The sequence below is a fragment of the Nycticebus coucang genome, chromosome 2, assembly GCF_027406575.1.
Source record: "Nycticebus coucang isolate mNycCou1 chromosome 2, mNycCou1.pri, whole genome shotgun sequence".
Classification (NCBI taxonomy): domain Eukaryota; kingdom Metazoa; phylum Chordata; class Mammalia; order Primates; family Lorisidae; genus Nycticebus; species Nycticebus coucang.
The window spans coordinates 4,810,329-4,832,642 of record NC_069781.1 but is presented as its reverse complement, the minus strand read 5'-3'; the positions used below and the strand labels follow the sequence as shown (position 1 = coordinate 4,832,642).

The following is a 22,314-nucleotide window of genomic DNA, read 5'->3' as shown; positions in this document are numbered from 1 at the left end:
TACGTCTTAAAATATCATATGCACCTCACACATATGTGCAATTATTATGAATTAATAAAAAACCAAAGTAGTTAACTTTTTTTTTTTTGTAGAGACAGAGTCTCACTGTACCGCCCTCGGGTAGAGTGCCGTGGCGTCACACGGCTCACAGCAACCTCCAACTCCTGGGCTTAAGTGATTCTCTTGCCTCAGCCTCCCGAGTAGCTGGGACTACAGGCGCCCACCACAACGCCCGGCTATTTTTTGGTTGCAGTTTGGCCGGGGCTGAGGTTTGAACCCGCCACCCTCGGCATATGGGGCCGGCGCCCTACTCACTGAGCCACAGGCGCCGCCCCGTAGTTAACTTTTTAACTGCACATACCCTTAGGCTCAGCAATTCAATTTCTACGGATTTTTTTCCTAAGGAAATGAACAAAATAAATGCAAATACAAAAACAAATACAAATGTGTGTGTGTGTATGTATAACTGTTGGTTGCTACATTGTTTTTAATAGAAAAAAAAACAAAAAAATAAATGTCTACGGAGAGGGGATTTAAATATACCATTACACATCTGGACAGTCTAACACTATGCAGTTAATGAGTTATAGCTTTATGTGTTGATAGGGGAAAATGTCTATAATATTTTAGTAAGTGAAAAAGCAAGCTACAAAAGGATATGGATGATTTTACTTTTTGTTAAAAATTCCCATGTTTTACGATTCATTGGAAAATGAGCCCCACTTGTAGCTGTCCCTTGCCTGGCTCAATCATCCATTTACTAAATGTCTAAAGAGTGAGCATGATACAGTCCCTACTGCAGGGGGCAGAAACAGGTAGGTGGGAGGGCCGGGTGGCCAGAGACGGGGGCGGCAGGGCTGGGAGGCACATGGGAGGGCCGTGGGCCAGTGTCCCCGGGATGTCAGCAAAATTTCAAAACAGCACACAGGGTTCAAAGAGAGGCTGAAAAGGCAGAGTAGATCTGCCCAGTCCTGGGCGCCGTCCTGCCACTTCCTGGCCCTCAGCCTCTCTGAGGCCCAAACTTTCCAGATTAGATAAGAAATCTTCACTGACGATTTCTACAAGCTCCGAGATTCCCTGTTGAGATTCTCCAACAGCGCACTCACTTGAATCTGAAACCTCGGGGGGAACGGGGCCTACAACTATCCCCCTGGGGTCTCTCACAGAACGCACCCCTCCCTCCAAGCCTTCCAGGGCAGGGCCCACAGGTGGGCTTCGTGTCCCCAGCCTTGCCCAAAGGGGGCCATCCGTAAATAGTCAGTGCCGTGTGAGTACCTGACAGACAGAGGGAACGAGAAACCAAGGGAGGAGGGATGTGAGGACATGGCAATGGAAGGGCTCGGCCAGATTTGTCTGAGATGGTGACCCAAGGTGAGCTTGCCTCGAACAGGGCAAAGTGCTTGGAGGAAAAACCCAGCTGCTAGGGTTCCCATCCCTCATTTTTTAAAAGCCGAGCCTTTCAGCTGACTTCACTTGCCATTCCTGCTAGGTAATCAGATCGCTGTTAATTAATGAAGCTGTCAGGTGGATGGTACTTTCTGGCCATTAGTATCCTTCCAGAAAGAGAATCCTGCCATCACCACCCCGTCCACCTCTCGGCTGGCAGTGCAATTAACTTAATGCTATGCAAATGAGAGGCTCTTCTCATCATTAGTTTATAGCCACCAATGTTAATCGCATAATTGGGCCTTCACCAGGGTAATTAGACACGATTTCCTCCATTAGTCTTACAAGGCTAATTGTTGTTGAAAGGAGGGGGGGATGCTCCCAGAGCTCTGCACAAAGAGGGGCATCTGTTTAAAGCAGATTTGGGCTGAGCATCCGCCAGGTAAAAAACAACAGTCACAGTCCATGTCACAATCAGCTGTCCCCACCTGTTGTGGGTTAGGAGCAGGTGGGGGAGGTAACAGGGACATGGGAGCAACCGTGCCGCTCACCTGTGTGCTGGGATGGAAGGAAAGAATATGGCATTTAAAAGCAAACAGGAAACAAAACGCCTGCTATTCTGGTGTGCTCCAGGCCCCCCGGGAAACACCGGCACCTCATATACCTCCCTGGGTCTCTCACTGGACACAGTGGGACACCAGGTGCGCACGTGCAGAGGGGTGACCTTCGAGAGCAGCTGTGGACCAGTCAGGGAGAGAGGCCCCAGAAGTGGCCAGATCTGCTGACACATTGATCTTGGACTTGCAGCCTCCAGAACTGTGAAAAAAAATAAGCTTCTGTGGTTGAAGTCACCGGGTCTGTGGTATTTTGCTATGGCAGCCGCAGCAAACCAACACATTGCTAACAGGTATCTCAAACTCATGTGTTGAAAACCGAGCCTGTGGTCCCTTCCCCCAGCCCAGCTTCTCTGGTGGCCTCCCGTGGCAGCAGAGGGTCAGCGAAAGGTTTGTTTCACTTTGTGCCCTATGTAGTAGGTGCTCCAAAAACATTGGTTGCATTTTCGAATAAAGTCATCTCAGTCTTACGTAAGAGGAGACTGAGGCTCAGAAACGATAAACAGCTGTTCAGCAGGCTCCCCACCCGGCTGCCCACTTCAGAGCCTCCTCTGTAATCGCTGTCTGATTATGCTGCTTCCTACCACGAGAGCAGTGGGGAAGGCCTGTGGAAGTCTTCCTGGAGGAGGTGGCATTTGAGCTAAGCCTTGTAGAAAGGGTAAGATTTGGATAAAAATGCACGGTGTTCTGAATGAAGAAACAGCATGAGTCCAGGCTCCGTGGTTAGGAAACAGGAAGCAGAACAATGTGCTAAGGTGTGGAGGTGAGAAGACAGTGGTGGACAGAAAAAGAGGACCCTCTGGCCACCCTCGTCCCTCGGCCTCTGGACACTCACTTTTCTTGCTCCCCATGCCCCTCCCCCTGCAAGAGGGAGTTCCTGCCTGGCAAGTGTTTTGTTTTTTTTTTTCCTTTTGATTCACACAGCATTTTCCTAGGATCTATAGTCCACGCTCCCAAGACAGAGGCTCAGGAAAGAAAAGAAGGCCTAATGCCAAAGCCCCTGGACAGACGCTCTGCCCAGTGGCCAGGCTGGAGTGGGGTGTGCTGGCCTGCCCACAGTGGGGTGGGGTGGGGTGGGCTGGAATCTGGAGAAATCTCCAAGCCAATAAGGAGACAGTGCCTGGAGTTTTATAATCTCATAAAAAGTAAAGCAGCACTTCTGTTTGTGGAAGACTTTTCTTAAAAGTTTTTTATGTATTAAATAATTTCTGTGATATTTAGGAGGAAGAGCTTCAAGCTTTTAGACACCTGCCACCTGCATCTGGCAGAGGCCCAAGCTTTTAAAGCACAACGCTGAGTTCAGAGTTCAGCACTTTAGTTATGTCTCTAAGGAAGATGGGAAATTGAAGTACACTCTGATGTCTCCCAAAGTCTCCTATGGGTAAAGAAAAACAAATATGATTTCTCCAAGTCATCTCGGCATCTCTGTCCTCTCGCCTTTCTCTGGGAAATGAATTTAAGTTGACGGTCGAGTATCGCGCCTGCCAAAAATGGGGGCATCTCCATCAGAGCTCGACTCAAATGCCAAATACCCTGGGCTCTGTTCTGCTAAAGGTCACCTGTCATTCTCCACCTGAGGCATGGAGATTGCTTTGAATCTCTGGTTTCCACGGCGAGGAAGGGACAGTCATCTTAGGCCAAACTGTTCCCGGTTGAACACAACCCACTGGGTCCCTAATAATAGCTCAGAATTCACAGGGTGAAATACATTGGGATGAGCTTTACCAGTGAAGAACAGTGAACCTCAAAGGGGGAAGGGGGGGATTAAGTTGGGCAGGAGGGGAATTTTCTGGCCATGAAGGTTATCAGACACAGGAACAGCAAATTGAGGAAAGTTGTCACTTTTTCTCCGAAGACATGGAGGGGTGGACTGAGAGTAGAGGAAGGCGCACAGAGCCTGGAAACCGCAGGGCTGCTGCTTCTCAGAAAGCTTATAGGGAAAAATGACAAGTGGTAAATAAACTGAGTTTCAACATACTGCAGTGGGATTGTTAGTGTCTGTTCTAAACTAGCAAAACACCTTGCAAAAAAACAAAAACAAAAAAAAAACCCACCACGCAAATCCTTTGTTATATGGCACACAGCACCCGTCTCTGCCTCAAGATCACCCCCACCACTAGGACTGGCCATCGCTCCACAGCCCCTGTGAAGCTCCCCACTCCCGCCTGCTGCTGGAGACACCATACAATGTCCCCTCTTGATCCTCAGCTGCCCCTTGGGGACAGCAGAGCTGAGCCTGTGGTCACTGGGCTTGCTCTCTCTAGGGAAAGTCACTGTATTTTTTACTCCAAAAGCTCCTTGAGGCTACAGGCAAAGAGTTCAAAGGTAATGTACATTTTTGACGTCGTTGTTTCAAAAGTAATTGCTCTTATGGTCTCAAAGGCAGACAACAAACCTGGTAACAGACTGTCATAAACTAAGTTTTAACCCAGGAAAGAAGCAGAGCTGACCTTCCACATTTGCTCAGAATCATCCTCACCACACTCCTTCTTACACAAACACTGGAAATAAGTAGCAAAATGTCAACAGTCCCTAGGTGGGAAAATAATGGGAGAACTTTCCTTTTTCCACTCCAGTTCTTATTTACCGAAAGATTAAAATGCTACAACTCCAGGGGCTGTGGGCTGATGGCCTGTCACCACCATTACTAGCCACGACCTTGGGCTCCAGGCCCAGGGGGCACCTCCCTCTAAACCCCAGGCTGGGCAGCCCAGCACCAGGCGCAGGTGACGCCCTGCAAGCTTGCTGGGAAGTTCTGCTCACGAGGCAGCACTAACTTTTGCTACAAGGAAACACAATTCTTGGTCTGAGAGCCACGTCAGTCACAGCATGCTGCTGCTGAGTGCAAGTGGCAGGGAGACATGCGGTGGTGACCAGGCTGAAGGCACAGGAAGGTGGCCTGTCATGGGGGGCAGTGATCGAGAGTGTGGTCCAGGCAGTTCACCCGAGCAAGCCCAGGATGCATGTGAAGGCAGAGCTTTGAGACATGAGGGCTGCAAGAAGGGACTGCCTTTGGGTGGAGCTTTGATCTCTTCAAGGCACCTCCACAAGGGTGCCTCAACCCACCGAGCTGAAGGGTGCGGACTTGGGACAGGCCAGTACCCTCTAGTCTATTCCCATAGGGGGTAGGGAAGACGCCTTCACAGGGGCTATCTTGGCCCAGGTTTTGAAGCTCAGGCTAAAATCTCTTGATTCCCTTTCATGGGCAGTTTGCTAAGTCTCCACCCCCACCACCTTCCTTACCTGGCTCCCTCATGCATCTGGGGACAGGTCCTAGACAACTCCAGATAGCCACTGTGCCTGGAGCCTCCAAAGTTATTTAAACTAGCCACCCACAGGGAGCCTGCAAAACCCAGGGAGCCACACGCTGCTCCCACACGTGCACCTCCTCCACCAGCCCAGCTGCTGTTGCCCTATCCCCGGGCACGGCCGCTGCTCGACCTGGTAGCCTTCTCTCATCTGGAGCTCTGAGTAACAAAAGGCGCTGCCTTTCAGCTGTCTGGGTTTCTGGTACACTCGTGGTACGTCGCACATACGCGGTGTTTCTTCCTGGCTCTGTGCCGAGAGTGCATGTGCTTCCTCTCACGTAACCCTCTCCCAGTCCTAAATGCTACTGTCCCTGGTTTTTAGTTGAGGAAACTGAGGTGCAAAGATGCTAACAACCTGCCACGTAGAAGCAGATCCAGGATGGTCAGCTCTGACCCCACACCGGTGTTCCTCGTCCCACCACCCTGTGCCACAGGATGAGCCCGGCCCCCTGCAGCAGCTCAGATTCCGACTTTTCATCTCTTGGTAACATTATCTTGGATGGGCAAAGCCTTTTCCAATTCATAATTCCCACCCATATATATATTTCCCAGCAAATCCGTACACTAGTTCAGCAAATGGTGAGGTAAGAAGGCATTTGGTGGTTAAGGAAACTGAGGCTTACAAAGGTTAGGTAGCAGCCCCTAGACCACTTGGCCAGTAGAGCAGCAAAGCAGGACCATCAGAAATAGGTGGGGAATGATCGGGGGGATCTGGGGGGAGGGAAGGATGGAGTGCAGGAGAGAGCTGCCAAAGGTTTAAAGAAGACCAGAGGAGGTATCCTCGACCCCAGACACTGAGGAAACAGTGGCCATGCCCTCCAAAGCCATCCAAGTGGAGGCTAAAGCCTTCAGTCCCAAAATGGACAACTGTCTAGGGGTGCAGAGGGACACAGCAGGCCCTTGCCGCATCACTGCCCATGCACCACAATCAGAATGACGTTGGGATCCCGCAGTGGTCAGCTGCCCAGCTACTGTTAAGATGGGGCTTGTGGCTCACCAATCTTTAAGAAAGATCTCCCAAAAATAAAAGGCACCATGGAGCACACAGTCAATGATATGTATTCCAGCCCATGTCTGGTAAACTCTCCGATGACAGCAGCAAGGCAGGGTCACTCAGGTTCTATTAGCTCAATTAATGAGGAGTAAGATAAGGCTAACCTCCCACTCCGCGGCGGCTCAGGCGCAGAGCTGCTGTAATGGAGTTATTAACCTTCGTCAGCCACCAAATTTTGCGGCTGATTCCAACTCCATTTCCTAGTTCAGGCCTCCATTAATGGGCTGTTTATTATCCTAATCCACATAAGGATCAGCTGCAGAAATACGGGAGCTTCCTGGAAGGACCAAGTGATAATGAGAGAGAGGGAGGGAGGAGGAAGAAGAATCCTCCTCATTTTGAATTTTAATTTTTTTCTTTGGTACTGCAGGCAGTCAAGTTACAAACACCCGACTGACGTACTATTCACACTTACGAGCGGAGGCTATTACAGTAAGTTCCCAAGTTACAAACGTCTGGCTGGCGTGTGACTCGCACTTACAAACGGAGGCTATCACAGTTAATAGGTAAATGTACCTGTTCCAACTTACATACGGATTCAACTTCAGAACAAAGATGAAATAGTCAAAGATGAAATCACCCTTTGGTTCAGGATCCCACTGAGCCAGACAAACTGAGAAGTTCTTTTTTTTTTTTTTTTTGGTTTTTATTTATTTATTTATTTTTGGCCGGGGCTGGGTTTGAACCCGCCACCTCCGGCATATGGGACCGGCGCCCTACCCGCTGAGCCACAGGCGCCGCCCAAACTGAGAAGTTCTAATCAGGGCATTTAATGACATCGACAAAATTATCCCACTAACTGCTGGTTCGTGGACAGGGACTGCCTATACTCGCCTCTTAAGAAACTGTAACATCCTTCTCAGTTTTGATCACATTAGAAACGGCAAAGTCATCATCCAAGGGTTTCAATGTGTTGTACCCCAAAAGAAATCGTCTTGTGAAATTTAAAAGTAACGAGCTTTTTAAATCAAATTAGAAAGGCCTATCATTTAAACTATATGGCAGTTCAGTTTCTTTTTTTGTTTGTTTTTGAGACAGAGCCTCAAGCTGTCGTCCTGGGTAGAGTGCCGTGGCATCATAGCTCACAACAACCTCCAACTCTTGGGCTCAAGTGATCCTCTTGCCTCAGTTTTTTTATTTTTTTCTTTTTAGTAGAGACAAAGTCTCGGTTTTGCTCAGGCTGGTCTCAAATTCGTGAGCTCAAGCTACCCACCCTCCACAGCCTCCCAGGGTGCTAGCAGTAAGGCATGAGCCACCGTGCCCAGCCTGGCAGTTCAGTTTTTAATAGCACAATGTACCATAATATTCCACAGTTTAAAATTTAACATACCTGAAACCAAGAAAGCGAACCAGCATTTAGTGGGATAATTTTATCAATGTCATTAAATGCCCTGATTAGAACTTCTCAGTTGGTCTGGCTCAGTGGGGTCCTGAACCAAACGACGATTTCATCTTTGACTATTTTGGGGTCACTCTGCCTCCGGGGGTGCCAGGAGAAGCACAGGCCACCGTCCCCAATTCCAACCCATCCAGAGCCTTTGAAGTGCCTTCTACAGATAAGAAGAGCAAGCAGATTTCTATCGAAGAAAAAATATTTTGGGGGGTTTTATTTGTTTGAGACAGAATCTCACTCTGTTGCTCAGGCTAAAGTGCCAGGGTGGGAGACTAGCTCGCTGCAACCTCAAACTCCTGGGCTCAAGCAATCCTCCTGCCTCAGCCTCCTGAGTTGCTGGGACTACAGGTTCCCCCCATGATGCCCAGCTAATTTTTCTAATTTTAGTAGAGATGGGGTCTTGGTCTTGCTCAGGCTGGTCTCAAACACCTGAGCTCAAGCAATACTCCCACTGTGGCCTCCCACAGAGCTAGGATTATAGGTATGAGCCACCCTGCCCGAAAAAAAAATATGTTGAAATAACAACAAACTTCTCCTGAATTAGGTACTTGATAAAAAAGAAATTTAAAAGGAAAGAAAAAAATAAATAGTAATAAGTTACTTGTATCAGCCCATAAAGAGTAGGTATAGCAAATAACTCTCGGATGGTCAGCTCTGCAATATCTGCCATTCTTGTCTTTTTAATTGAGCAGGAATTAAAAATCACACAAATAACGATCATAGTCATTGCTTTTATACTTAACATGCAGACAATTTTATAGCATACCTGTGTTGGGATTGGGAGACAGGACAGGAGATAAACTCTACCCCACGTGTCTGAGTGACAGTCTGCCCCAAGGGGAGGGGCCGTGGGGACACACATGCTGAGCCAGCTCCCGTCAGTTCACAGTTCGTGCACGATGCTTTCCAGCTATAAATGACATGCACACGTATTCCATTTCCTCTCCAGAGCAGTAGTGCCGCAAGGGTAAAAGAGAGGAGATTACTGTTCCATTTGATAGACAGGGAAACTGAGGTTAAATGTATCTTTTGCAAACTGGGCAGCTACGGAGCAGGGGAAAATACTAACCCTCTTGCATAAAGGCTGTTACACGATGTTAATAGTTCAGAGTAAACAGCTAGGCTCAGGGCCAGACTCTTCCTCTGGTCTTACCCAGCTGTGGGGCTTAGGGCAAGGGACTCAGCTTCTAAAAGCCAGGTGCCTTTTCCATGAATAAATCTACTTTACAAGGCTGTCGAACAGGCTAAATGGAAGGTAAAGCAGGCATATGAGTAGCACTCAATAAAAATGTCAACATCATTATTCTGGTCAAAATGAAGATTACTAAGAGAGCAGAGGGGCAGGAGGGAGGAAGGGGAGGACGGGGAGAGGGAAGGAAGAGAGGTGTTCTCATAGTGACCTCACAGGACAAAGTGGAGGGGCTGCTTCAGAGCAGTAAGATGACAACAGGGTAAGGCGTGCCCAGTGCCCCTGCAGTGGCTCAGCCTGTAAGGCCAGCACTCTGGGGAGGCTCAGGAGTTCCAGACCAGCCTGACAGAAAGAATCAGCCAGGCATCGTGGCAGACACCATTAGCCTAGCTACTCTGGAGGCTGAGGCAGGAGGATCTTTTGAGTCTAGGAGTTCAAGGTTGCTGTGAGCTGTGATGATGCCACTGCACTCTAGCCTGGGGCAACAGAGAGAGACTCAGTCTCAAAAAATAAAAAATAAAAGGAGAATTAATGGAAGGAGGAAGGGGGAGAGGAGATGACAAAAGCATTGTCGGCACTGCAGTGGCCAGAATGAAACTTTCCGGGCCAGCTTCAAACAACCTGCAGGACCAAAAGCAGGGCTGTCCTTGCGGAGCCACTGGGGCTTGTTTCCAGGGCCTGGCTAAAGAAAGCAAGCTCCCAGACCCACCTGTCTGCAGCTGTCCTGGGGCAGAACCTGCAGCCAGGGAGGCTGTGGCTGCCAGCCTCTCTCCCCTCCAGACTGTTCTCTGGGCTTCCTGGAGGAAATGCTTGTTTAGCACAAGCCAGCAACAGACCCAGCACAGAGGGGAGCCGGATGCAGTGAGAAGACACCTGTCATTGTCTTCCCAGGGACAACAAACCCCTCGGGGCTCCTTAGATGTGAGCTACATGCAACCATCTTATTTAACAATAATAATAAATAAAAATGTAAAAACTACTACACCCCCATAGGAACCTTTAGAGCAGTTTCCAGTTTGCTATACAAATAAGCTAATTGAAAATATCAGTCTTGGGTGATTTCTTGATAGCTCTAAAATTTAGTCCACTTGAGTGGAAGAAGAGAAGAGACACTAATAAAATGCTGAACATCATTGCCACTGACACATCTAGCTCCCCTCCTTTTGCCTCCATTTCCAAGGATTTGTGAAAGATCAGGACCAAGGCCTTGGGAGGAAGGTTAAGGTCACAGCTTGCCCTGCCCCCTCCCTCCCTGCAGCATGGAGGGAAAGGAGGATGCAAAATAAAAAACAAAAAAACGACAAAATAACCAGTCCTTTCTGGTACAGCACAAACTTCCCGACATCAATCAGAATCCTATACTCCCTCTCTGTAGCCAGCATTAATTTTAAAAGAAAATACTGTGCTACCAACTTGGAGCATGAAATGAATTATTTTACAGCCAGGCAGAGGGCAGAGTTCCGATGCAGCCTCGGATAGTTCTTTTTTTCTTCTTCCTTTTTTTATTTTATTTTATTTTTTTTTTACTATTATTATGTTTTAACAAACTTTATGGCCTATTTTATTTGTTCTCAAATAACTTTTTCTCCTTCTTTTTGACACATCAATTACTTGGTTTGTTTCCCTCACCGTGTGATGTTGGAAATCAGCAGATTGATACTGCTCAGTGGAACGTAATTTAGTATTATGTGCCGTGGGCTTATGAGGTAGGAGTCAGACAAAACATTGCATTTGAACACTATCCATTTATTAGTTCTAAGAAGAGATTTATATTTGACAAGGAGACAATAACTTTGCTTCCTGATAAGCCAAAGAGGTCTATTTTTGTGTCTAATACACAGAATAGCTTACCCTTCCTCAATAACTCTATTTACTGGTGTGAATATATTTTAATAAAATTGATATATATGTAAATTTATTTTAATCTAATTTCATCAAACTCTCCTAAAAAAAAAAAAGAGCCTTTGTAGATTGTTTTCGTATCTGAATTATAGATTTCTGTATCGTATTCCCAGATTGATTTCTAGACTATAATTCTGTCAAGATTTCTTCCTCGTGTCAAAAACAACTCCACACAGCTAGAGGGTTTTATAATTGGCATCACAACCAGACCAGAATTATAGTTCTGATATTCATCCCTGTGGTAGGTGGATTCATTTTAGACTATTTCTCTTTCTGAGTCTGTATCTGGACTTGAAAGTTTATGGCTAAAATTGCTTTCTGAGTTAACCATAAAAATGTTTAATTGAAAGCTAAGGTGGTGGAGATGGAAGAGACAGAGGTGAGAAAGGGGGGAGAGAAATACACCGACAATGAATATGGGGGGAGGATTAAACAGTATCATAGGATTAAATCTACATTACAAATAAACATTTTTCTGCCTGTCCTCTGCCCTAGGGTTGGATAAATTAAACTGGCATTATTTACTAAGTCTTTAGAAAGTGATTTTTACTCCATGGAGAATGAAGAGGTATTTACTTGCAACCTTGCCCTAAATCAAATTCGTTCTTGACCATTCTTCCCTGTACTCTGTTGAACAGACACTGTACCCTCCCCATGTTGGCCGTGTAGTACTGGTACACGGGCTCCATAAATAAAACTGTCACTCTTCCCTCTGGCTTCAGAAAAGCAGCACTCGATTCCCGCCCTGACACCACACACCCACAATGTTAGTGATGCCCCTGCCTTCTCTAAAGTGACTGTTCTGCATTTTCCCCCAGCGCTTTTCATCCTCAGGTAGATGAGGAGCTTACAGACGGTGGACCTTTAGCCTCCTGGTGCTCAGTCCCTGGAACTCACAGGCAATAATGGTAGTAAAAGGGGAAGCTCAGGTTAAGCCTGGGGGATCCCTGCTGACCTAGACCTGAACAGAGGCTCAGTCTTCCAAAGGGAGACCAACCTACACCCTAGGGGTACAACCAAAACAGAGATGATGAGATTCAACTGTGCAGGGCGGAAGTCCTAATCCCCAGCTTCTGGGAATATAGGCTATTTTACTTGGCAAAAGGGACCCTGTAGATGAAATTAAGTTAAAGACTTGTGATATGATTAGATTCTCCCAGGTTATCTTGGGGGAGGATCTGAGAACTCAGATTTTATAGAAAAAAGGGTCAGAGCATGGCAACACCGCTGGCTTTGAAGATGGAGAGAGAGGCCCCAGCGAAGGAACTTGGTGGGGGTGGGGGGGTCTAGAAGGTGGAAGAAGCAAGGAACGCACTCTCCCCTAGAGCCCCGGAAGGAATGCAGCCCTGAGCACCTTGACTTTAGCCTAGGAATGATAAGGCAGTACATTCACGTCATTTTATTTATTTATTTATTTATTCATTTATTTATTTGAGACAGAGTCTCATTTTGTCATCCTGGGTAGAGTTCCATTGTGTCACAGCTCACAGCAACCTCAAACTCCTGGGCTTAAGTCATCCCCTTGCCTCAGCTTCCCAAGTAGCTGGAACCACAGGCCCACCATGCCCTGCTAGTTTTCTAGTTTTAGTGGAGATGAGGTTTTGATCTTGCTCAGGCTGGTCTTGAACTCCTCAGCTCAGGCAATCCCCCTGCCTCAGCTTCCCAGAGTGCTGGGATTACAGGTGTGAGCCACCACACCAGGCCTTCATTCATGTCATTTTAAATCACCGAGTTTATAGTAATTTATAATCCTATAATTCTATAGGAAGCTAGCATACCAAGTCACACTATTCTTATACAAACAACAACGGGACTAGTCAAAGACAAATGATTTACAAAAAGTATCCATCATGGGACCCAGGACAGATGTTACCAAAAAAAAGGGAAGGAAAAGGTCATTAAAAAAACAAAGGGAGAGACAATGAATACCCTTTATTCCAGGAAACTAAGTTCTTTCCTTCTTCCCTTCTTTTTTTTTTCTTTTTTTTGGAGACAGAGTCGCTCTCTGTAGAGTGCTATGGCATCACAGCTCACAGCAACCTCAAACTCTTGGGTTTAAGTGATCCTCTTGCCTCAGCCTCCTGAGTAGTTGGGACTACAGGCGCCCGCCACAACACCTGGCTATTTTTAGAGACAAGGTCTTGCTGTAGCTCAGGCTGGTCTTGAAGTCATGAGCTCAGGCAATCCAGCTACCTCAGCCTCCCAGAGTGCTAGGATTATAGGCGTGAGCCACCGCACTGGCCTCTTCCTTTCTTTTTTGAGACAGGATCACATTCTGTTACCTTGGCTGCAATGCAATGGCACAATCATAGCTCCCTGTGGCCTCAAACTTCTGGGCTCAAGTGATCCTCCTACCTCAGCCTCCTGAGTAGCTGGGATTACAGGTATGAGCCACCATGCCAAGCTTAAGAACATGTTTGATAAAACTTTATCAGTATGCTCAAAATATTTAGAGGGAATAGACTCCATTATACAGGAAATGAAAGAAAGGTGATGAGATTTTAAAAAATGAGATGGAAAAAAATCTGACAAAGTTAAAGGAATACCTAACAGAAAAGTAAAAGGATTATGGACATGAAAAACAAGTGAGAAGCAGCAAGAAAGAAACATAACAGAAAATAGCAGAAAGAATTCATAATGTCAGAAAAAAGTAAGAAAGAGAACCAAGACTGAGATACAGCCTAGGCTAGCAAATGTATGAACTTAAAGAGCAAAGTGTGGGAGGGGAGGAAGGGAGGGAGAGACAGAGAGACAGACAGACAAAAGAAAGCATATTATCTATAACAGAAAAAATTTCTCACTGGTCTCAAATGTGACTGCAACCCCAGAAGATTTCACAGACTGTGCAGGAGTGATTTAAGATGCTGAGGGTGGGGGAAGGGTGGGAGAAGAAATATGATCAAAGAATTCTTTGCCAGATGTTGTTTACAAGTAAAAATAACAGAGAGACCTTCTCAAGTATGCAAGAATTTACAAAGTTTAGTATTTATGTACCCTTGCTGAAAATGACTCAAAGGTATAATCCATTCAAATGAAATATAAATTGAAATTAATAAATGAAGAAGCTGAATGTTAAAAACAGTTGCTATTGAATTCTTAAGCTAGTTTTAGAGAGAATAAAAACTTCCTAAGTATGGTAATTATAGTCAAAACCAGAACATAATTGTTGAGCTGGGTGAGTTAGTTCACACCTGTAATCCTAGCTCTCTGGAAGGCCAAGGTGGGTAGATTGCTTGAGCGCAGGAGTTCAAGACCAGCCTGAGCAAGATTGAGACCCCATATCTATTAACAATAGGAAACTAACTGGGTGTTGTGGTGGACACCTGTGGTGGACACCTGTTGGGAGGCTGAGCCAGGTAGATTGCTCAGCCCAGGGGTTTAGGTTACTGTGAGCTATGACAGCATGGCATTCTACCCAGGGTGACAGAGAAGACTCTGTCTCAAAATATATATATATATATATTTATAAAATATAATTATATATATAATTGTTATATTTCTAGAAAGAAAACCTTAATCAATACAGAGTAAAAAGAATAAACTCTGTATAACAGACCGGCACAAAAAAATTCAGGAGGTATCTGTCCTTGCTTTCCCCCAAAACGGACAGCAGGTGAGGAACAGGATGAGGAGGCGGGACATGTGAGATCTTTTTTTTTTTTTTTTTTTTTTTTTTGGCCGGGGCTGGGTTTGAACCCACCACCTCCAGCATATGGGACCAGCACCCTACTCCTTGAGCCACAGACGCTGCCCACATGTGAGATCTTTTTTTTTTTCTTCCATCTTTCATCTGAAGGAGTCAAGATATTGTGTTGCATTTTAAAACTGACAAATTGAGAAACAGGTTTAATCAAATCACGCCAAAGATACTAATAAAACTAGGAAAAGATTAGATCATTTTCTAAATTAATAGGAGAGGGCAGGTGAGAAGCTAACGATAACAAAATTCGAAGCATGTACCATAAAACAAAAAAGAAAACAAAAGACACCATATGAGACTTAACTCAGCAGCAGGAAAGCTAAGAATCAATCCAATCTTCACCAGAAAATCCAATAGGCTCAGGCATGGGCACCACTTTGGAACTGGTAGCTAAAATAAGAAGGATTGGTTGAAATTTGTAGGAGAAGAGAATAAATCTTAGAGCCCTTCCTCACTCCACCCAGATGAGCAAATATCTCTGCTCCACTTAGGCAGAAATTAAAAACTTATTCTCTGGAGAGGATAAAATATAGGCTTTTTAGACTAAAGAATGCCAAGTACAGTTGACAGCCCAAGTCTATACCAAAATAGAATTAGGTAAGATGTGTACACTGCACTGTCCTGCTTCTCCCCTGGACCCCTGGACCTCAGGCCCTGGCAAGCAAGGTGTTGACCCTCCAGCAGGAGACTGGACAAGTCCTCTCTGGGAGATCTGAGCAGCACAGAGGAAAAGACTTAAAATGTTGACTCTCAGGGGGAAGGTTCTGCACAAATGGCCAAATTATGTCTCCCAACAGCAAAGACTAAGTCTACAGGCTCTACCATGCACTGACAGCTTCCAAATAGCTTTTCAATCTCCCACTTTTAGAAATGAGCAAACAACCCAGGATAATCCAATATGTGGGGAGAAAAAGACTCTATTGAGAAAGAATGAGACAGAGACAAACAAAAACTCAATAGAAACAGCATATGCAGAATGGGAAAAAAAATTTCCCCCTACCCTCCTACAAAATTAAATATTTTCTCTTAATATTTTTAAGAGAAAAACAAGTCCATTTCTGAATAAAAGAAATATTCAGAAAACAAAAAAAGAGCTCTTGAATATTGTAAAAATAAACAAACATGACAGCAAAAATTAGAAATTCAATTAAAAGGTTGAAAGACAAAAAGTTAAGGACGTTCTCCAAAAAGGAGAGCAAAAAAGAAAAAATATATATCAAAACAAAAACTGACCATACACACAAAAAACTCCCAAAGTACAAGAGGAAAAATATATTTTTATATATTTTGAAGGCCAGTCCTACAGATATAATACCCAAATAACAGAAGTTACAGAGACAAAATAAAGAAATCATCAACACAATAATTCAAAAGAATTTCCCAGAACTGAAGGACATGTTTCCAGATTAATTTCTGAGACAATGAGTAAATTTGATGCATACCAAGGATATAAGTGAAATTGCACTATGAAATTTCAGAACTCTGGAGACAAAGGGAAGACCCTACAAATGTCTAGAGAAAGAATAAAAGTCACATGTGAAGGATCAGGAATCAGATTAGCACTGGACTTCTTAAGAGCAAGATGGGAAATTAAAATTCTAGGGGAAAATGATTTCCAGGCAATAGTTTCTCATCCAACCAAACCATCCAACAAGTATGAAGATAGACTAAAAACACCTTCAGATACACAAGGTCTCCAAAAACCTACCTGCCACACCACCTTTCTCAGGAAGCTACTGATGGATGTGCTCAACCAAAATGAGGCAGTAAACCCAGAAAGGAAGCCACATAATATAGAGATAAAATACTTAACACGTGGGCTGAGGGACTCCTCAGTGTGGGAGTGAGCAGGAATCCCAGAGTGAAATCTGTGTGCCAGTCATAGATGGCGACCCCTTCGATTTGGAGCTAATGTATTGCAGGTTTAAGAGCCTACTGCTGTTGAACTATCTTTTTAACTTCAGAAGCAACTGGAGGTTCCATTATATCAAACCAAGGGAGACTGAAAGAAAAAGATGTGTGATTCAGAAAACAGGGATTCCGGCTCAGTGCCTATAGCTCAAGCGGCTAAGGCACCAGGCACATACACCAGAGCTCACGGGTTTGAATCCAGCCCTGGCCTGCCAAACAACAATGACAACCACAACCAAAAAATAACTGGATGTTGTGGTGGGCACCTGTAGGCCCAGCTACTTGGGAGGCTGAGGCAAGAGAATTGCTTAAGCCCAAGAGTTGGAGGTTGCTGTGAGCTGTGATGTCACAGCACTCTACCCAGGGCCACAGCTTGAGGCTCTGTCTCAAAAAAAAAGAAAAGAAAACAGGCATTCCAACTCAGAAGAAAGGCAAAGGGAATTCTTCTGATTATAGTGAAGAATAGTCCTAGGATATAAGTCGCTTTGTAAGTTTAAAGAAAAAACAGTCCCAGGAGAGGAATGAGAGTGACCAAGAAAAAACTGAAACTGATGGTATGATGGACTTTGTGGGAAATTATTCTGAGAGGCTATTGTAAGGTGTGGAAATAATTAACGAATAGGTACAAAGAAAACTAGGTAAGTGAAAAAGAAAGGTGATTATTAACTTCGGGGAGAACAGAAAGTAAGAAAATAAAGAGAAAACAAACAAAAACCTAGCTTCTAGCTGAGTTAGTTCCTGGAAGACCCACACAGCTGTGTGCTTACACTTCTCATTGGTCAGAACTTGGTGTTGTGGCCCCATAAACTATAAGGAAGACAAAAAGTGGGATATTTTCTTCTCAGACACCAATGTGCTCCTCTGAAAATTGATGTTTTGTTACTGAAGAGGAAAGACAGAATGAGTATTGGACTTGATAAGTAGCTGTCTCCCACTGATGGTCACGTGCATCACAGATACATTTGACAGTGCGCACATAGCTCACACAAACCTTTGCGCACTGAACAACATGGCACCAAAACAAATAAAGCAACAAACATAGGAAACACCATAAAAATTAATAGAAATTTAATATTAGTGGGAAATTAACAAATCTTTTCATCCTTGGCAGATAGATAGGCCACCACCATCAACAAATAACAACAAAAAAGAGGCAAGGATATAGATGATCTAAATAATAAAATTAATAAGTTTGGCTTAAAATATACATCGAATTCTATAAATTTAAACTTAAAATACACAAATACACACCACTTAACAAGGGTACATGTGAAACTTAGTAAATGTAGAATATAATTGTCTTAACACAATAACTAAGAAAATGCCAGGAAGGCTACGTTAACCAGTGTGATGAAAATGTGTCAAACTGTTATAAAACCAGTGTATGGTGCCCCGTGATCACATGAATGTACACAGCTATGATTTGATATTAATTTAAAAAAAAAAGAGAATGGGGGAAAAAGTAGGTTAGTCAATTGAAGTTTAGCCACTCTAGGAAAAACAAGCAATGAAATAACTACTTCGGTTTTTCTAATGCTACATTTGCTCTAGAGATAAAATACTTGTTAACAGGCTATAAGTACATGTGAGTGCTAAAGGAACTGACTAGTTCTATTGCCCCTCCCTAAATATGGATATAATGATTAAACTATTTCCTCTGTTCAAAAACATAAGGTTACAAGGAGGAAATGGATATAAGATTAGAGAAACAAATGTAGGCCAAGAGGATGACAAGTAGATATATATATATATATTTTTTTTTTTTTTTGGTAGAGACAGAGTCTCACTGTACCGCCCTCGGTAGAGTGCCGTGGCGTCACACGGCTCACAGCAACCTCTAACTCTTGGGCTTACGCGATTCTCTTGCCTCAGCCTCCCGAGCAGCTGGGACTACAGGCGTCCACCACAACGCCCGGCTATTTTTTTGTTGCAGTTTGGCCGGGGCTGGGTTTGAACCCGCCAACCTCGGCATATGGGGCCGGTGCCCTACTCACTGAGCCACAGGCGCTGCCCCCAAGTAGATATTTTTTGGGGGGGTAGGGTAAGGGGCTAAATGCACATTACACAATAGTTATGAGAAGAATACTATACATTGGATATCTTAAGAGATATCTTAATTCTAGCACAAGGCAAACTATTAGGAGCTGCAAAATGAATTGAAGAAACAGCAAAATAAATACTCATTAAATACTAAAAAAAAAGAAATATAAATTAAGGTAAAATGATTTTTTTAATCAATTAAATTGGCAAAAAAAGGAAATATAACCAATTATTTAACAAATTGCTTGTTAATGAATACAAAAGATTTGATCTTTAGGACACTGTGAACTGAAGGATCATGTTGAGGAATCTGGTTTCTAGGGGAAAAATTAAATTAAAAATAATTTTAAATTATGCTTATAGCAGACTCAGAAATTCCATTCATAAGAAATGGCCCTAAGAGAACAAATTAAAATGAGCATTAAAAAAAATACACACCATTTTAAAAAACCTGTTGAATGATTATCTACAGAATAAATAATTTCCAAAAATTTAGAGGTTGTACTTTAATTCTCCAAGCTCTGTATTAAAATGAAAAACTAATAATGAAAGTTGAAATAATAACAAAATATCAACTACCTAGAAACTTTTAAACTGTTCTAAAACACTCAAGTAGAAGAAAAAATTAGCTCACACTCTCAAAATACCTTTAAAAAAAGAAATAAAACACCATGAAACACTGCTAAAGTCATAGAGAATGGACAATTCAAGGCCTTTACCACTTTAGTACCAAAGAATATAGAAAAACGAGTAAATAAACATTATGCTTATCCTTTGAGAAAAACAACAAAAGAAACCCAACATAAGGAGAAGTTATTAATCAAGAGAAACAAAATTTTATGAATATAGAATGCAGGAAAAAATGTAGAACTGATAAATAAATCCAAGCTTTCTTTAGTGAAAAAAAAATTTAAAAAGTCAGGCTACTAGTTAAACTAGTCCTCAAAAAGGCTAAAAACACAAATACGTAAAATAAGCAATAATAAAGAGGAAATAACCCAGATACAGAAGAAGTGGGAAAAACTCACAAGTTATCACATAATTCATTAAATCAATATGTCAAAAGGGAAAAGATACTAAATTGTTGTAAAAAGATATTAGAAAAATGTTTATAAAATTCAACATCAACTCCAGACATTTTTTTTTAGACAGTTTCACTCTGTCACCCTGGGTAAAGTGCAATGGTGTCATAGCTCACAGCAACCTCAAACTCTTGGGCTCAAGTGATCCTCTTGCCTCAGCCTCCCAACTAGCTAAGACTACAGGTGCCCACCACAATGTCCATCTAGTTTTTTCTATTTTTAGTAGAGACAGGGTCTTGCTCTTGGTCAGGCTGGTCTTGAACTCCTGAGCTCAAGCCATCCACCTGTCTCCAACTCCCAGAGGGCTAGGATTACAGGCATGAGCCACCATATCCAGCCAACTCCAGACATTTTAAATCCACAGAGCTATACCTTATAAAAAATTATATGTGTATATACCTCAAACCAACAGCCAGTCATGCCTTAATGGTATAGCACATCAGGACAGATCATTAGGTCAAGAAAAAAGTCAGCCTGTCAATAGTGACCCCCTTCTGCAAGTACTACCCAATAAGAGTAAAATGAAAAATATAAATATTGAAAAGAGGCAAAAAGGTGAATGTTTGCAGATGACATAATTGTCTAGCTGGAAAACTCAAGAAAACTAACTGAAAACATACCAGAAATAGTAAGAAAATTCTAGAAGGAGGTTGGAATATGAAACAAATAAGCCAAAATCAGTGTCTGTCCTATACTCCCAAAAATCCATTTCAAAAATATGGGATGAAATATCATATCAACAGATAAGTATAATATCTAAGGCTGGGTACAGTGGCTCACACCTGTAATCCTAGTACTCTGGGAGGCCAAGGTGGGTGGACTGCTTGAGCTCAGAAGTTTGAGGAGCAAGCGTGAGACCCTTTCTCTAAAACTAGCCAGGCGCTGTGTCAGACACCCGTGGTCCCAGCTACTCAGGAGGTTGAGACAGGAGGATTACTTGAGCCCAGGAGTTTGTGGTTGCTCTGAGCTATGATGCCGCCGCACTCTGCCAAGGGTGACAAAGTGAGACACTGTCTCAAAAAAAAAAATATATATATATATGTGTGTGTATGTGTGTGAAATATCTAGAAATATTCCCAAAAAAGCATGAGCCTAAAGCAAGTGTTGACAGTTTCACTGAGGGGCAAAGCAAGGTATCGCCACGTCAAACTGTAACAGATCAATTCATAAATCTAAGGCAATTCTATTTAAAATTTCAATGTCAGTTTTCCCTTGTACATAATAAAATTATTATAGTATTCCTCTGGAAAAATAAACATACAAAATAGACAATAAAGAAGAGTTTTCTGCACTAACTACTGAAATACAGTATGTGAAATAACTAAAGTAGTTAACAATGTGGTTCTAGGGCAGAAATACACACTCAGAAAACAACAGAAATTTCAAAAATAGTCCAAGTATATCGGGAGACTGGACACATATAGACAATGGCCAGGCCATTTATAAACACAGAACTCGAACCCACAACCTGCAGCAACCAGCCCAGGGAGCCAGACTACAGCCTCTGCAGCCCCCAGTCCCACACAGCCAGGGCTCGGGCAGTAACTGACAGCTTCCCTCCTTTTTCCAACCAGAGAAGGCCAAACACGCTCCCTTAACCAATCACATAGGGTGCTCTGCTCCTAGGTAGCCCTCCAAGCTTCCTCAGGCCAGCAGCCTCCAAACAGGGCACAGCTGGACTTAGGCCTTTCCCACTGTCCACTAGAGAGCTTTCCTACCCCTCTGCCTGCCTTTGGGTCTCTGCCAAAACACCAAGCAATGGTGGCCAACCCCCTTGCTATTGCAAGTTGACTGAATAGCCTTTGCTTGGTTTCACTTGGCTGGTCTTGGTTGCTTTCCACAGTATCTGCAATTGTGGTGAACTCTCAACTTCAAACTAGTGGTGGGAGGACAGAATATTTCACAATACTCAACCCTGTTTCGGAAAAAGTGGTTAGCCACTGAGGGGAAAAAAAGGGACTCATGATGCATCGAAATCCATGATTTAAATGTACAAATGAAACTATAAAAACAGTAGAAGAAAACATCAATTGGTTTGTAAAAGAACCCCACAAGGAAGGCAAGACTGTTAGGTATTTACTACATTTGACAGATGAGGAAGTTCGGGTCCAGTGAGGGGTGTGAGAGCCAGGATGTGAACCTGAGGCTGACTCCTGGTCTGCAGGATGAATGGGGTCCTGCTTGGGGATGAGGAGTGGGAATGGTGTGACTGAGATAGTCCACCTTGGGAACAGATGAGGGCTCATATACAATGGATGCTGTCAAATGGACCCTTCAGGCGAGCCCTGGAGAGAGGGTGCCCAGAGATGTGGCCAGCTTGCGGCCAGGCCACAGCTCACCTGTTGGGAGAGTAGCCTAGGCTGTTCAGCAGGTGCGCCTGGTCCAGGTCTCGCGGGAAGCCGTGCAGCACCCACCCTCGCTGAATGCAGTCCTGTTGGTCCAGGCGCTGGCTCAGCACCTTCGTGACGAGGCTGTCGGGGACTGCAGAGAAAGAAGGCAACTGAGCCCCATGCCAGTCTGCCGCTCTGTGGCCCACAGGCTTCCTGACCCTGCTTGGCTTCACCAGATTGAGCTGGTAAAGAGACGGCCTCAGGGGGAGCCACATGGAGCCACCAGACAAGGCTGCAGGTAACCATTTCCTACGTCCCTCAAGTCCCCTCAAGAAAGCACAGTGGCTGCCTGAGGTGAGAAATGCATTGGGTGGCCTTGAACTTTTCCTGATCTTGAGAAGATAC

The 22,314-nt window shown here is 44.0% G+C and overlaps 1 protein-coding gene across 5 annotated transcripts in view; it reads right to left on the bottom strand.

Annotated features, from left to right (window-relative positions):
• The window catches only part of AK8 (adenylate kinase 8), a 144,418-nt gene that overhangs the window by 44,810 nt on the left and 77,294 nt on the right, over positions 1 to 22,314 (bottom strand). For all 5 annotated transcript variants that reach the window (XR_008375999.1, XM_053571745.1, XM_053571740.1 and 2 more), the window contains one exon: positions 21,919 to 22,060. Coding sequence is in view for 4 of the 5 variants with exons in the window: in XM_053571745.1 (XP_053427720.1) it covers positions 21,919 to 22,060 (142 nt within the window). In the remaining variant the exon portion in view is untranslated. The remainder of the gene's footprint in view (positions 1 to 21,918; positions 22,061 to 22,314) is intronic.